At 40.4% G+C, this 12,384-nt stretch overlaps 1 protein-coding gene across 2 annotated transcripts in view; it reads left to right on the top strand.

Moving 5' to 3' along the window:
- CDH13 (cadherin 13) overlaps nt 1-12,384 on the top strand; it is a 496,783-nt gene that overhangs the window by 391,778 nt on the left and 92,621 nt on the right. For both annotated transcript variants that reach the window (XM_075765776.1, XM_075765775.1), the window contains exon 8: nt 11,446-11,586. In XM_075765776.1, the coding sequence (XP_075621891.1) occupies nt 11,446-11,586 (141 nt within the window). The remainder of the gene's footprint in view (nt 1-11,445; nt 11,587-12,384) is intronic.

The raw sequence follows: 12,384 nt of genomic DNA, 5'->3' as shown, positions 1-12,384 counted from the left end.
ACAAATGGCCTTGTTTGCATTCTTCAGTATAAACTGGGCACAGAAATAATGCTAAGCTTTTGTAGATCTGGTGATGCTGTTTTGGGTTAAAGATGAAGCATCTACTTGAAAAGCTTCTGCATCAACTGCTATCAGATGGTTCATCCTTGTCTTGCAACTGCCATGCTTGTTGCGTCACAGCCGTTGGAACTTGGGAGGATCTATCAGTTCTTGTCCCTGCTGTTGTCTCCTTGCCTGGTCTGGGGTAAGAGGTTGCTGTCACTAGTTAGACACTGTGAGCTCCATAGCTGTCTAGTTTATTGTAGATTGTAAGGCTAGTTCAGCATTAGCTGATAGACCAGTAGAAGCAGATCTGTAGAGCAAAATAGTTCACGCTGAGGACCTGACAGCCATACCGTACACCGCCATTTTTCACTTCAGACAGTTCTACTCTGGTCCCTCAAACTGAATCACACTGATGGCTGGAAAGAATGAGGTGATGCCCAGGGCACATTCTTCAGTTGAAATTCAGCTGAAAGAAATCCAGTTGCCACACTCTCAGTGATGCAAACTGGAGTGTAGTAAGTGTAAACAATGGGAAAGTTCACGTCAAAAGGGCTTTCCTGATCAGCTCTGAAGCAACAGTATGCACAAACTCTGCATGGGCATGTGGTCAGGCAGCTTTCTCTGGGGTTGCTGTTGTCAACTGGATGCATTTAAATGAATTCGACTTGCCTGAACATCCATCTAGGATTTGACATTTGATGAAGTGAAGAAAGGCACTGTATGGGTCTGTGATGTCTTGGAATAACGAGGTAGATTAGTACAAGTGTTGCACTGGCGTCCAGGCAGATCTCAGTGGTACAAAATTGATTAGTCTAAATTCAGCTCCGGTGAGATGATAGATTGCTTGATATTGGTAGATAACAAAATAATCAGCATTAGGTTTCACTTAGTTTCCTGTGATGCATTCCTTTAAAAATGTGTGCTAATAAGTGCAATGTGGACGTACAGAGACCTAGTGTTAAGGATTTAAGCTTTGTTACTGGTTTGTTGCTTGGTTCAGAGCTGATTTTGTGAGGAAAGAGAGATGTTGGGAATAAGCTTAGGTTGAACTGCTTCAAGTTTTACTCTGCCTTGTTCAGACCCACTTCTTGGCACCTTAAGATGATAAAAATCCAGCTTCCCCCCCGCTTTGGAGATGCCTTTTCTGGGACAGACTTTTGTGAAAGGCAGTGTTTTACCTTTTGGAACTGTTCAGTATCCTCCTCCAAAGCCTGCAGGAAACACTTCAGGGATTCTTGAACCTGATTCAGACTCAAGGAGGAGCAAATTCAAGGAGTGATAAGCATGCTTGACAGAGCTTTTTGTTTCTTTGCTCAGTGAAGGATTCCCACGTTTCAGGGCTGCAGGTATAATGTATGTTTATCAATGAGATCTCTGATAACTGACATTGGCTGCTGTCCACACAATTTAGGAAAGCAATTTGTTTCCAGTAAACAGAGGGGAGTGCTGACCAGCTGCGTGTTATTGCTGTTGTATGAAATATTTATATCATGGATTGATCCCCCTCCCCAATGGGTTAAATGCCTAGAATTTCCCATTAGTTTCCAGAGTCTGTGTTGCACAAACACAGGCACAGGCCCCCTCTTGCGATTAATGATGAATGTTTCCCTAATTCTAATGTGACTATACCTGCAACAAGGCAATCGTGTCCTGGGCTGCATCCAAAGCAGCGTGACCAGCAGGTCGAGGGAGGGGATTCTGCCCCTCTGCTCTGCTCTCATGAGACCCCACCTGCAGTACTGCGTCCAGCTCTGGGGTCCCCAGGAGAAGAAAGATATGGAGCTGTTGGAGCAATTCCAGAGGAGGCCATGAAGATGATCTGAGGGCTGGAGCACCTCTGCTATGAAGACAGGCTGAGAGAGTTGGGGTGGTTCAGCCTGGAGAAGAGACGGCTCCAGGGCAGACCTTAGAGCAGCCTTCCAGTCCCTAAAGGGGCCTACAGGAAAGCTGGAGAGGGACTGTTTACAAGGGCATGGAGTGATAGGAGAAGGGGGAATGGCCTGAAGCTGCAGGAGGGGAGATTTAGGTTAGATATTAGGAAGAAATTCTTCCCTGTGAGGGTGGTGAGGCACTGGCACAGGTTGCCCAGAGAGGTTGTGGCTGCCCCATCCCTGGCAGTGTTCAAGGCCAGGTTGGATGGGGCTTTGGGCAGCCTGGTCTGGTGGAGGGTGTCCCTGCCCATGGCAGGGGGGTTGGAACTAGATGGGCTTTGAGGTCCCTTCCAACCCGAACCATTCTGTGATTCTAAGAAATAGCACCTTCTTCCTTCTGTTTTGAAGAATTTGGGAACTTTTTTTTTCAAATTATGTGTTTTGGAACCTTTGGCTCTCATGCTCTTGATGCTATGATGCTTTGAAAGGCAGCCTCTTGCACTTAGTTCTGCTTTGTTTTAAATGGAAATATATGGGAACTTGCCAGTTTTACAAGAGACACAAGCATCTTATATTGTGGTATGAAAGCATATATGCATGTTCATTTATAAACATGGTAAGTTAAAGCTTAATAAATGCGTAAATAAACTTGGGTAGCCCATTTAAAGTCAGTGGAGCTGTGCTGATTTATGCTGGGCTGAGGATCTTTTCAGGCTTGAATACTTTGAGGGTTGCTCATGATTTTTCATCTCTTAAAGTTACAGCAGAACACTTTCACTCATCTCTGTGTACTGATTTTTATTATGTGACCTTTGCACCCTTCATATACTTAGGGAATTCTCCTGGCAGAGGTATTTTAATATAGAGATATTTGAAAAGCTGTCTCTACTGATAACCGTGGTAGATTACTGTGTTGGAGAAACTTGTCTCTCCTTTTATGTTTTTAGATTTAAATAGACTCATTTCTACCTACGCCAGGGACTAAGAATGATTCAATAATTTGCAACTAATAATTTATTAGAACAACTTTGCCCTTCTTTCTCTTCACAAATTGTCTGCAAACACATTGTACAGCTCTAATATGTTAATGGGTGAAAATTATTTGAACATTTTTTCAGCAAATATCTTTTGGTCTGCAGATTATTTGAGTTGCAAATTGTGACTGTTAAAATGAAATATACAATTAACACTGCAAATAGAGCTGATTGGGTATTACAGGAGAACAGTTTTTATGGAAATGTATTGATTTGTCGAAATGAACATTTGTTACAGAAACATAGTGATTTGAAAACAAAGCTTTGTTGAAATAAATATCTGTAATCCAGAAGGGAGTTCTTATCTTGAGTGCTCCTGACAGCTGGCTTGAGGTTTAGTACTTTCTGAAGCTGTCGAGATAACCAGGTAGAATGTCCTGTTCAGACAGAAGAACTGAATCTTACCTTCCCTCATCCAGTGCGGTCTGCTGATGCAGACGTTTATTTATCCTGAGACAAAGCTCTTTTGATATGCTCTGTTCAAACTGTTACCTTTGTAAAAATAATTAAGTATAAATTGGCAGAACGTATGGTAGTTTTAAGATTCCCTTACAAGTGTATTAATCAGGACTGGGGAGAATGGTGGCTCCTGCACCTGTCAGTCAGACTTAACATTTCTGATCATATGTTCTGATTTTAATGAAAAGGTCCTTGGAAGGTTTTGCTTATTAGTATTGTTACAGTGTTCAATATGTTAAGGCTTGGAAAGTGTTAAGCATCAGGGAAACTATTTGCCACCCACTCCATCAATAGTTTTTATGTGGGTGTAATTAATTAATGTGAATTACATACAGTGTTTTCTATCCAGCATCAAAAATTGGAATATAAACACTAGTAGGTATCTAGTCAATGAGGAATAGATGTAACACCATGGTTTCAGCACTGTTTTGATTCTATGTTAAAGGGCCAGGCTAGCAGAATACTAGGCGCTTCATGTACAAGAAGAGTTGAGAGTTACTTTTGGTGCAAGCACTGTGAAAGGGGAGATGCTGATATTAGGAATATACAGCACATGGGACAGTGTGTTAGGGCAGCATGTCACTTTGTGAAAAGTATGAGCTGTGGAGAATTATGGATAACAGAGAGGATGCTCCAACCTGGGCAGGCTTCATGGCCAAGTTATGTTTGTGTGTAGCAACTCCAAAAGAAGCTTCAGCTGCCTTAGCCTCCAGACCCACCTCCCTCTGAACTACACGCTTCCTCTCCTAAAGGGTATGTCTGTGACTGCAGGAAGGGTGTGAAACTCCAGCGAGCTTTGAGGCAGCGAGTTGGACTACCATATAACACAGAGCTTGGAGGAACTCACATCTAGCAAGCATGATTATACGTGTTCTTTAAACTCAGGACAATCTTTGGAAGGGCATAGCAGTAACAACAGTCTTAGTGACATGTCAACACAAAGGGAATGTTTGCATCTATCAGGACCTATAGTGCACATAGCGTATAATGTAGTTCTCTTTATTCAAACCTGCTACTGGGGAGTAGACACTCACTATAGCTATTGTCTGCTGATGACAAAAGGTTTAGGTGAGATGAGTTGTGGTAGTTGTATTCCTGACATCTGTGAGTATGTAATAATAATAGAGTGATTAAATTGTATAAAATCAGCAGAGAAGTTACATAATAATTGATGCTTTCACACTGGAATGAAAGGTTTCTGCAGTACTGTTTAATTATGAGGAACAACTGTTTTTTTTCTCCTGGAAAAAAAAAATGAAATTACATACATTGTTCCAGAAGGAAAGCTGAAACATAGCTTGTGTTTAAAAAAAAAAAAAAAAAAAAGGATGATTTAATGACATTTGACAGCAAGTATTTTCCTTGGGACATTGTGATTCTTATTCTCCATTGCTATTCAAAATTATTATAGTACTTTATATTTCTAGCGCAGCAGACGTGGAAAATGTTTCTTTTCCAAAACCATGAGCATCTAGTGAGTAGCTGTTGCAGATCAACATGCCACTCTGTTCCAAACAAATTATGCTCAGGGAAATATCTTCGGCTGGTAAAAATCAGTGTAGGGGTACAACTTCAATGGTGTTATATCTTTTATGCTAATTAAGGATTTTGTTTAGACTACTGAATATTTGCCCTCTTCCCAGGGCTTATTTTTGGTCGTAGCCTAACGAACAATGATAATTTAAATGGAAATATCTCAGTTAAACAGTTTCAATCACTGTTCTGTCCTAGAAATTGGTGATCTCTACCTAAGGAGAAAATCCTTATTAATAACAGTCGCCATGTAAGCGAAGTTAATGTCTGCACAAATACAGCGGTGCTTGTATATGAGAGATGCCGATGTTTGCACAGTGAATGAGTGAGCAGTAAACAAACAGGTTTTTCTCTGCCAATTTCTAACATTTCTCAAAGGAAAGCTTGTCACCCCATCATGGTAGGCAGCCTTCTCCAAAATTGTACAAATTCAATGGCAGCTCTAAATCCTAATTTGCATATCAGTCAAACCTGATAATGTTACACAAAATATAGGAAACATGCACATACAGTTCCTGTATTGCCATGTAAAATACAACAAATATAGCCATGTATATCAGCCCTATAGTTATGTCAGCATTATGAAGAATTAAAGTCTTGATCCTATACATCCTATGTGTTAAATAGTTACAGATTTCCTCTTGATGGGAAACAAATATCTCCGGCCAGGAAACCTATTTGTATCAAGTACTTTGGAGCAATTTCTTTCCTTTTTTAACAGCAACTGCTGAAGGAGAAAATTTAGTCTTCCTTTTGCTTCCAGATATACCTATGAACTATATGTCCTCTGTGGGTAGTAAATAGATATTGATTTTCTTCATTATAGAAGTACATTATCACAGTGATTAAACTGTAGACCTTCCTTTATGATATAAAAAATTGGAAATTGGTGAGCTAAAGAGTATTTATGTTACAAAATTATTTGCGTTTTTGTATTCATCAAACTGTAATTCAAGCTCTGAATGCAAAGCCTCTGTGTACATTGCCCTTTTTATGCAGCAGCAATTGGCATTTAAAATAAATGCTGACATTATAATTATAAAAGCATTATGTCTCTTAGAGCTGTTAATAGTCACATTGCTTCATTATTTTATTCTGCATTTGTCAAGATCCTGTCAGCATACTCAGGAACAATGTTAGATTCAATGTTGATATTGTTACTCAACAAGAACATTGATTATGTCTTAATAAGACATATTCAGTACATACTATATGCAATTACAATCTTAAATGAACACAAGTATTTATTTAGCATGAACTGAAATTATTTAAATCCTGAGAATTTTTCTTTCTGGTTAGCATTATATTATAAAGGCATTAGTAACAACTATGATATGGTAGCACACTACTGATACAGTATTATGCATGTTGAGGCCTTGTTGCATTGTTACAGAAAATACTAATATCCACAAAATAGTGAAAAACCTCTCTATCGGTAATAAGTATTAAGATAGCCTGCAAGGATATTTAAAACCCTTACAAGAGTTTTGAACATTCTCTACGGTGTTTGCTTCCCAAACAGTGTTTGTTTTGATCTTAGCAACTGAGTACTTTATGTGAATTTGGAAATTTCTATTCTCCCCAGTTTTTTTAGGTGAAGCACTGAAGCACCAAATGAAGGCTTGGGTGCTGTGATACTAAGCGTGCCCTTGTCTGGCCATGCAATTCTTACAAGGACTAGAGAGCACGGGATGAAACCCTAGCTAAAGACACTTCACAGGGGACACCCAGCCAGGAGGAAACACTGAAGAGATGGTTTCTGGAGTCCTGTTGCTTTCCAGACTTTGGTGCCTATCTGCAGCCTTTAGCTGAGTGCTGATGGGACACAGGGATTCACGGCCTGAAATTCTCAGCAGGATAATAAAATAGAAACTACAAAATATGCTGAGTTAGGTAGCAGGCTGGTGATGTGAGTAAGTACAAAAGGGAAAAATGGCATTTGCCAAAATGATTCTTTTTCAACCGCCCTACATATAGTTTAAATACTGGTAGTAAAAACAATGTGGTGAAGATCGACCAGACAAGCGATAGCCCATACCAAGACTTGGACTGTTACTGCTGGTGGTGTGAAATGCTAGCCATGGCTTGCTTCTCTTAAGTCACTGACAGTTTTTCATTGTCTCTGTGGGAAATATTAAAAGAATAAAACCTAGCAGAAAACCATCATTATCTGCTTTCATTCAGCACAACCTAAAAGTAATCACTTGGTTTGTTCCACCTGTGTGTATCTGCACTGAACTGTATTTCCTTCTGTTGTGATTAGATCCTGCTGACTTTGTCAGGACTCTGAAATCTGAAAAAGTGCCTTTCTGGCCTCTCGTTGCTTACTGGTGCTGAACCAGTTATGTCAAGGCGGCAGAGGAATGAAATCTGATAGGAATGTTAACACTGGTGAGAATGGCAGTGGGTGGACCTTCAAGAAAAACACTCAAACCACAGCTTACCTCCTTGGCAAACCAAACGATTTGCCAGTGTCACCCCTGCAATGGCTAAATGACGAGAGTGAAAGTTTATGGAGACAGGAATGGTTTTCCTGCAGTAATTATACAAACCTTCTCAACAGTGTTACACTCCACAAAGTCACAATTGATAAATAAGAAGCCACACCTATTCATTTCTTAAAATCATCTATTATACTTTTTAGCTGTAGATCCACTTTGCTGAGAGCTGTTGCATATTTATAGCACTAACTTCTCACTATACAAATGGTATTAATTGGATTTTTTCATGAGTGTGCTTCAGGGGCTAGGTCACTGCTTTGAGAAGCAGGGGCCTGGGTTTAGTGACAGGCAATGTCATGGTGGGACAACAGTCTGAGCGACTGTGAGGTCCCAAAATGCTACCAATAGTGGGTGCTGCATTTATGCCTAACCTGCACAGTGTAGCAGGGATGGAGAAGGTAAAGGAAGGCTGCTTTCCCCCTCCACTGCCCCCCTCCAGGAGCACTCATTTCTCACAAGGTGGGAACAACTGCAGGGAGAGGCAGCACGGGGGTAAAAGGCCTGAGCCCTGTGAAGAGGGAAAAGACGAGGCGTTGTCGTGAACAGCTTGCACTGCAGCCCCGACCCTGCGGGATGCCCCCAGCACAGACCCTGCCCTCCGCAGTGCCATCAGCTGAGGAACAGCGTTGGGAAGATCACAGGAACCCATGCTCTGTCCACAGATCCCCACTCCCATGTCCCAGGATTTACCAGTAGTGTGATAAATCAGAGATCCAAATAATTGCTACTAGTGCCTGAATTAACTGGGCTACAAGTATGAGAAATGCTAAAAAGTCCTTTACGTGCAATCTCCTGGTGTAAAGAGAGCATCTGATAGGAACATGACTCTGCTCTCAGGTTTTGGTCTGGTAGGAGTTGCTTTCTCTAACAAAGCAAATATTTGGTGACAGAACTAAGTGACAGATGTAGAAAGTGCTACGTAGCAGGAAGGTGTGACGTATTCGTAACGATATGAAATACTACTCAAAATTCAATGTTTTTCACATTCCATTGCGAGCTTAAACATTGGACTCCTGTCACAGAAATTTCTGCTGCAGTAGACACGATTTGTAGCATAAATGGGCTTGCTTTCAATAGAAAATGGGACAGTTTTCAAAGGAAAAAAGGCCAATTTGTGAGTAAAAATGGGCCTCTTTCTGAGCAAAGAGGCTTATAAACATGAAATGATAAATGGCTTTGCAAGTTTTCCATACAATAATAACAACTTCCTAATCAAAATAATGAAAAAAGATGAATCTGAGGGAGGGGAGAGAAGCTCCATTCGGGTCTTAAGACACTGAAAACATTTTAGAACATAAATATATGAAGACTGTAAATTTTGTTCCACTCTGTAATCTGACATTGTGTTGGAGACATGTCAATAATATTTCTTTGCATATATTTATATAATGTTATAAATCAAAAACCTGTTCTGGGTTTGCTAGCTTCTGAGATGTATTTCATGCAATAATGTTGTAAGACTTAAGGAAATACATTTCTTAGGATCCCCTAAGTGGCAGTGGCATCTGATTTTCTAGTAGTCCATATGTTTTTAGAACTAAATATACCTTCTGGATTGACTCACTGATTTTACGTGCAAATATATTGCTTCATAATAGCTGATATGATGAACAACTGATACGGTTGCTTCCTCTCATGGCCTAAAAATGCTTCAGGATATAAGTACTAAGGAATTGGGATGTCCTTCTTACACATGTTCCAAGAAAGGTGTTGCGATGTACCCAGGAAAATGCATGATGCATTATTTAGTGAATGCTTTCAAATCACTTAGCTACGGAGAAGATTGTGTGGCCCGAGAGGTTGCTTTGCTAAGCTAGAGATGAGAAATAAGTTTTTTAAAATTTTAAATGACAAGATAGTGGCTGGAGGTGAATGGACTAGGACCAGCCCTGTGGAGAAGGACTTGGGGCTTTTGGTGGATGAAAAAGCAGACATGACCTGGCAATGTGCACTTGCAGCCCAGAAAGCCAACCGTGTCCTGGGCTTCTTCAAAAGTGGCATGACCAGCAGGATGAGGGAGGGGATTCTGCCTCTCTACTCCGCTCTCATGAGACCCCACCTGGAGTACTGCATCCAGCTCTGGGGTCCCCAGTAGAAGAAAGACATTGAGCTGTTGGAGCGAGTCCAGAGTAGGCCATGAAGATGCTCAGAGGGCTGGAGTACCTCTGCGATGAAGACAGGCTGAGAGAGTTGGGGTGGTTCAGCCTGGAGAAGAGAGGGCTTCAGGGAGACCCTATTGCACCCTTTCAACACTTAAAGGGGGCTTATAAGAGAGATGGGGACAGAGTTTTTAATAGGGCCTGTAGTGATAGGACAAAGGGGTAGTGGTTTTGAACTAAAAGAGAGTAGATCCAGACTAGATAGAAGGAAGAAACTTTATGATGAAGGTGTTCCTGTGAACAGGTTGCCCATAGAGGTGGTAGATGCCCCACCCCTTGAAACATTCAAGGGCAGGTTGGACGGGGCTCTGAGCAACCTGGTCTAGTTGAAAAAGTCCCTGGTCATTGCAGGAGGTTTGGACTAGGTGACCTTTAAAGGTCCCTGCCAACCCAAATTATTCTGTGATTCTATGTTCTCTGCTATGGGATAAGCCCTACTTCAGCTTCCTTGATTTTGCTTTATAAGGCAGCGTATGGGTGGTAGACAGGGATCACTGGGTTACTATACGGAGTTTCATACCAGTTGTCTCCCTGCATGTTAATTCTCTGGAAAAGTGTTAGATGAAGGACATAGGATGAGTGATGTCAAATATATATAGCCTTGGTTCTTGTAAACACAGTTGGCTGATAGAGCTAGTCTGAGGTTAAAAAAGCCCTCTAGCAGTGGTGCCCTAGACACCTTTTCAGGCATCATTATGTCACTTTGCCCCTAAGATCCAGACTTAGTTTTCAAAGAAGGTTTGAAAAAAACATTCCTGAGCACATATGATATTCTTACCATATAGTTTTAAAGGTGACTGCAGCACTTTCCCATCTGTGCCCTCCATTGATGATGCAGCACATACGGTCTTTGGGCAGATGGTTCCATATGAGGCAGCCATACAAATGGGGAAAATATTCATTTTAATTAGGTGTCCAGTATTGTCTCCAGTGAAATCCATCTCAAACTTCTCTACGAGTTCCATGGGAGCAGGTTCTGATGCTGATAATAGCTCCCTTTGATGGGATGTATTTCTACCCTGTTGTCCAGCTTTCAAACATACATGTTTTCATGCCTGATGCAAGAGAGGTGAATTAGAAATGCTGTAACATTCCCATTGCAGAGCGGTGGCCACAATTTTTTTCCTTGTTATGGCTGTCTTTTGGGGAAGAGAAATTAAGGGTGGCTTTTGCAATGGACCTCTGCTGTCTGGTTCTACAATAGGTAGGCAGTTAGATAAGTAACCATGACCATGACACAGGAATTGGATATTATAGATGTAAATTGTTAATATTATTATACACATTTGCTTGTACAATAACTGGCAGCCCTTGCCCATTTTAGAAACCACTTTCTTGTTTCTAACAGTGAAGCAAACCTAGATTACCATTCTAAATGCTAATACACAGAATGAATGTGATTTAATAAAGTGAATTTATATGTAGATTATGACATTAGTATTTAATTATGTACCCATCATATCTCTGATGAAGCAAGCTGCTAAATATTGGTGCACTGAAGTGAGAACTTACTCTTAAAGAGCAGGTATATTTTAATTTCTTTCCTCTTTCCTAATCTCCTTAAATAACAGGATAGATTAAGTACTGTTTACCAATATTCACCTCTGTTCCTTCATACTGTATTCCAAATAAGGTTTTCCATTATAGCAGCTGGAGCTGATAGAAACATGTGCTTCTCTTTTGGTAAAACACTATGATAACAGATCTGGTTTTATGCTATGTTTTATCAGGCCAAATGAAGATTTAGATTTTTTTATTTATTATTTTAATGCGAATTAAAAGTAGTATGTCATCTGTGATGTTCTGGGTTTTTTTAATCTTTCATTTTCTGTTATTTTTTCAGACTATGGAAACCCCAAAATATGAGCTAGTTATAGAAGCTAAGGATATGGGTGGTCTTGATGTGGGACTAACCGGCACAGCAACTGCCACTATTCTTATTGACGACAAAAATGACCATCCACCAGAATTTACCAAGAAGGAGGTAAGAGTTTGCCATCTGTGTCCTGCAAAATGGTGCATGTAATTGTAATTAGCTTGTTTCTAAATACAAAAATGTTCCTTAATGGAAGGCAATACTTTGACATCTTTTTAGCTTGATGTGACAGACTTTCCTGGAGCTGCTCTTTTCTTCTTTTACATTAACAAATTTGTATACATCATTTAAAAAAAGAATGCAACCACAAGGTGCAAATTTGTGTCAAGAGATATCAGTCAGATTTTGGCTAGCAGGATGAAAACCTGTGAAATAAGTTTGGCAGTGGTAGCTTTCTCCTTTTGCTCCTACAGGGGAAAATAGCGAATTCCCTCTTGCCGAGCTTAAGGCTTTTGATGGTCAGGAACATGGATAAAAGCAACGTGCTTTGTCCTTGCTTGAGTACTTTACCTGTGAGACAGCTAGTGTTGAGAGTTCTGTAAGGAAAGCTCTAGTCCTAAAAGCTTTAAATTTAACCTACAGGTGGAATTTGCAAGGAAAGTTTTTTTTCCCTGCAAGCTGAATTCCACTGAAGAATGTTGAAAAGTTGGAAAAAATCCCAAATCAAAACAAAAGATATCCATTGCCTGCAGGAGGGTATAATAGCACTACAGCAAAATTTCTGGTTTCAGGCAAAGCATCTACTAAACTTTCTGCCCTTCCTACACTGCTGCCTTCCCTCCTTTTTTTTTGACTATGGTATCTGGAGAGAATTAGTGTGTGTCTAAATTTTTACCTAAGAACAGCTGGTTTGGATTTTGCTGTAAAAGTTTCCTGAGGCTCTGCAAATTTTAAGGAATATTCCCA

This window comes from Balearica regulorum, chromosome 13 (assembly GCF_011004875.1).
Source record: "Balearica regulorum gibbericeps isolate bBalReg1 chromosome 13, bBalReg1.pri, whole genome shotgun sequence".
Classification (NCBI taxonomy): domain Eukaryota; kingdom Metazoa; phylum Chordata; class Aves; order Gruiformes; family Gruidae; genus Balearica; species Balearica regulorum.
This window is presented reverse-complemented; position numbering and strand designations above follow the sequence as displayed.